This window comes from Salvia hispanica, chromosome 2 (genome assembly GCF_029641045.1).
Source record: "Salvia hispanica isolate PSC_SH4W2 chromosome 2, Shi_PSC_v1, whole genome shotgun sequence".
In the NCBI taxonomy this organism is placed as follows: Eukaryota; Viridiplantae; Streptophyta; class Magnoliopsida; order Lamiales; family Lamiaceae; genus Salvia; species Salvia hispanica.
In genome coordinates, this window is record NC_142693.1 from 40,489,228 (window position 1) to 40,494,319 (window position 5,092).

A 5,092-nucleotide genomic window follows, 5' to 3' on the forward strand; every position below is an offset into this window, starting at 1 on the left:
AACAGGGTTGATCCCGTTGGTGCTGCATTCTGGACAAATCAGTCAGTCTCCCCGACTTAGGCCCTTGCACCACCATGACCGATGCCTTCTTCTTGTCCTTCTCTTTCTTGCCTCTTCTCTTAGCAATGTTTACACGTCCATGGCCTCCACGGTCTCCTCCCATCAGCGTTTGCCTTTCCAGACGGTCTGCTCGTTCCTTTTCGGTGGTCATTCCACCACTGGCATATTCATCTAATTAGAAGGGTAATCGCCCGGTCGGAAACCTTATTCTCCCCCTCGGCCGGACGTTCCTTGGATTCAGATTTTATCTCCGGATCTAAGGTTCTCTTGTCGGGCTGTCGGGTTGACGTCTCGCCTTCTCGGCTTTCTCTCTGTTGGCGAGACTTTGTTGCCGTCTCTTTTCTTTGCAATGGCTGTGCGGAGGGGATTCGCGTAGACGTTGGGGTTGCTGGGGGAGGTGTTGTTGACGGATGGATTTGTGGTGTTCCTTGGTTGTGAGCTTGGATTTGTGTCCAATTTGGAAGGCTTGAGTTGGGAATCTGGTATGTTTTGTGGTGGGTTTTGGTGGTGGAATGGATTGACTTGATCGTTTTTTTTTTCGACAGGTTGAAGAGCACAAATTCGGGCACCATTTGAAGGATTTGGCCTTATTTTCTTATTCTTATTTTTTCTTTTTGGTTTTCGAACAAAACTAACGAATAAGGATCGTTAGCTGCTCTGATATCATGTTGAATAATAGAATTGAAATGGGGAAATGTAAATACTAAAATTAAAGAACATCGAAGAACTTCGAAGACTACATTTTGATAGATGACTTTGTTGGTTTCTTCAATAATATGACACCCTTATACAAGGTATTACAAAACTTGTGCTTCAAGTATTCTTGGGCACCAAGCTAATGTATTTCTTAGCCTCTAAGCTAATATTTCTTCTCCTCTAAGCTAACACATTTCTTGATCTCCAACCTAACACGTTTCTTGATCTGCAAGCTAATATATTTTCCTTTTTCTAACAGAGTAGTATAAATTGTCACATTATTCAACACAAACAAGATGGATAAATATTATCATTGTTAAGTGATAATTTACTTTTTATATGTATATGTGGCGGAAAGTAAGAAATTTATTCTTTCCAATATTAAAAATTCATTTAATCTTTGGCCATGCTTATCAAGTTATGCTATGGTAAAAAATAAAAGGAAGAAATAAATAGTCAACTAAAATGTGATTATTGGATAATACAAATTTTCCAACTTTGACTTTTCAAATAAGTTTTAAATTTTTATGATTTAAATTATTCATATATTTAATGTGTATACGTTTAAATTTTAATATTCCATATATATTTTTCAAATTAATTTTTTTAATTAAGCTATTAAATTTATATATTAAATTATCTTTTATTTGGAATAATGATTTGCATAGCATTGTCAATAAATATTTTTACTCACACATATTTTCTTTATTTGTATATCTTATTTTAATTAACTCATATTCTTTGATCATTAGTCACACATCTTTTTTTTGTCATTAATTTTATTGTTTTTACTCCACTTAGATTATAAATTAAAATTATATAAATGTTTCAAGGGAGTAGTAAATTCTTCATTTAAAGTACATTGAATTCTTATTTTCTATATATTTATTATATTTTGTATTCATTATTTGAAATACTTATGTTTCATGCACTGCACGAGTGTTAATACTAGTTTATGCAAACTCAAACTCATTTTAAAACAATATTTTCTATATTATGTCATTTTAACTCACGAAATTTGAAAAAAGTTTTTGACTTTATTTTAGTGTACACCTAAAATTGGGTACTTTATACTCAAAAATGAAAAATGGATTGATTTTGGATAACCATTAGGCAGTGTTTGGTACCCAGAATTCAACTCATGGAATTGGAATTAGAGGCTTCAATTCCAAATTTGTTGTTTGTATTAGAAAAGTATGTAGACTGGGAATTGAATTGTAATTCCAAAATTTTGAATTTCATAATTTCAATTCTAAAATTTTAAATGAAGAATTCCAAATCCAACATCTCAATCCAACAGGTCAAATTGAAAAAGTGCGGATCCTAACAGGGTCGAAAACAAAAAAAACGGGTCAAACAAAATTCTCGCTTCCTCTCTCTCCCTCTCCTCCCCCCTCTCTCTGCGACGGGAACCCTCCCCTCTCTGGAGAGCTTCCTTCATCTAACAACAATCGATCAGGTATTATTAGTCATCAAAAATTTGTTATTCTTATCGTGCTTGTGCTTGATTTTGTTTCAGTTTTGCCAATTTTTTCAAATCTCCATTGTAGGTTTCAGTGAGATGGTCTTAGGATTTTTTTTTTGATTTGTAGACAGCTGGCCTAAGGATTTAAGGCTGCTCCATATCAAAGACAACGATCAATTCATTGACCATTTGATTAAGAATGGACAAGTCTCATTTTACTGACCACACCCATTGGGTTTGTCTCAGGGAAACTTCGATAAACGGACAACTTGAAGTCTTTGGCATCCATGCCAGTGCTCCTTGAGACACATCTCCCTCACCTTGAGAAATGTCATTGCAGAGGAGAGGATTCCGCTGCAAGTTTGATCGCAAACAATTCCATATCACCAACTCATTTTAGGTCCTTGCACCGTTGCACAGCCATGCTCGTTGTACAAGATTCCATAAATATTGTTTCGAAGATTGAGAATTCAATGAGGATTCAAATCTTCAACGAGAGCAAGAATAAAAATCACAATGTACGAAACCATACCATGACCATTCTTCATTGTTTAAGAAAGATTAGGAGAAGAAGTTCACTACTTCCTGGAACCATGAGGCATTCAAGAAATCATTATTAATGCCCAAGATAAATAAACTAAACATGATAAAAACACACATTTTAGGTCTTTTTTTTCATAAAACTCCAAGATAGATGAGTCATCTATCTTACGGAAATGCCCCTTATTAGGTTACAGTCTTATAACCCTGAACTCGTCATCATATACTGAGTTATAATTACAAATTATTTGGCTATGAAAAAGAGCTGAAGAAACCCAAAGCTTGAGTAGAGAGAGTGTTGTTATCCCTTGATTGGAGGCTTTTCTTTTGGATGCTTTGAGCAATTCACAAAATTCAATAGATGATCCTGCATATATGAATAATCGTCAGTACTACTGTCCCTTTTAACCCACAGACCATATATACTGGAATATGATTGATGATCACAAGCTTGCAATACTCACTTCAGGAGATAACCTCTATTTATCATACTACTATTTTAGAATAAATTTCGGGGGTTTATTTTAAAAACTGCATTCATTCAATCACGTTATGTATAGTGTTGATATATCCTCCATAAGATAATAGGATTAAGACAAGGACATCTAAATGAGAAGCTAGCCAGTATGAGTCGAGCCAAGAGCTAACAACGGTTAATGCTGAACAATCAATGTCAATTCATAAACAATAGATAGATGCTCCTGCATATATGAATAATCCCTTTTCACCCACAGGCCAGACTCTATGATTGATGATCACAAGCTTGCAATATTCAGTTCAGAAGCTAATCTATAATTCTCAGCAGTTAGAATCTAAAAGTGATTGACAAGATTTTTGCCATAATACATCAATAAAACTTGGGGCTTTATTTAAAAAACTGCATTTGATTCATCACTCCATATGATAATGGTGGCACGACAAGGACATCTAAAGCAATGCACATAAATGAGAAGCTAACTACAGTTAATGCTGAACAATCTATTGCTTACTTAATTGGGTTGCTTATTCATCAGGAATCACTTTTTTACCATACTCAACATATCCATCCATAAATTAAACATAAGTCAAACATGCACCTAAATAAAACTGTTCAATCTCATGGCCTTTTCGCTCACTAATTTTCTCACGAGCCCATGAGGCCAGTACTGTATACTCATGGCTAGGCTCATTAGCTCGTCTCTCACTCAATACTTCCACCAACACCACCCCAAAAGCATACACGTCACTAGCCTCAGTGAGCTCACCAGTGACACAGAAACTAGGATCAATATAACCACGCGAGCACATAACTTGCGTGCTAGGGTTGCTCCCTGAGTTATCCGCAGGAATCAGTTTGGCCGAGCCAAAGTCCGAAATCTTGGCTACTAAACCTATATCTACAAGAATATTCTCAGTTTTGACATCGCGATGTAAAACTAAGTTGTCGGGGCAGCAAGTATGGAGGTACTCCAACCCGCGACAAGCTCCAACACAGATGCCGAGTCGCTCAATCCACGTCAGCGATCGACCTTTTCTCAGCTGTCGACCATGAAGATGATCTTTAAGCGTGCCATTCGAAATGTACTCGTACACTAAAATTGTCTCGTTCTCCTCAATACAATATCCTTTCAGAGTGATAATATTACGATGTCGGAGCTTTGTTAGGGCCTCGATTTCCCTCAAGAATCCCTTCCTGGTCAGCGAATCAGCATTCCTCCCCCGCTTTTGACGCTTCACTGCAACCACCACGCCACCGATGGTAGCTTTGTAAACTTCTCCACACCCGCCTTCGCCGATCAAACAATCCGCACTGAAACCTCCGGTGCCGGACAGTATCTCAGCTAGAGTGAACCGACGTTGATCCGTTAACTGTGGATTCGAACATTCAGGCATAACTGGCTTGCGGAGCCAAAACCGATTCCACCACCCCATTGAAAATCAATATGAATTCTTTTATGGGAACAAGCTAGGGTTCATGATGATAAAAGGGAAAGTTGAGTATTAGAGATTTGTTTTAAGGTGGTGCGTAGTTGTAACTCCGACCAAGTTCCGACATAATAAGAGCGTAAGTGGGAGCTGGTTAGAAAAGAATCAATATATAATACGTAGTATACTTTTTAGATTATGATTGTTTCACATAATATAAAATTCTTAATACACATTAATACACTTCTTGGGTTATATACATACACAAGCTTGGAATATTAAAAAATATATGTAGTTATTTAATATTAATAATTTTAACTTGTTTATAAAATAAATGCATTATCAATTTTTGAAAGCAAAATATTTTCTTTCATTGAAAAGTTTTCTGTCAAATAATTTAATATTAAATTTAAATTTTATTTAGGA

General features: G+C 36.0%; 1 protein-coding gene across 1 annotated transcript; it reads right to left on the minus strand.

Moving 5' to 3' along the window:
- Window positions 1-3,814: 3,814 nt before the first annotated feature.
- On the minus strand, window positions 3,815-4,672 carry LOC125202090 (putative receptor-like protein kinase At2g23200). Its single transcript, XM_089065087.1, has one exon. It carries the CDS (start codon window positions 4,670-4,672, stop codon window positions 3,815-3,817), a length of 858 nt encoding a protein of 285 aa, XP_088921213.1.
- Window positions 4,673-5,092: the final 420 nt, after the last annotated feature.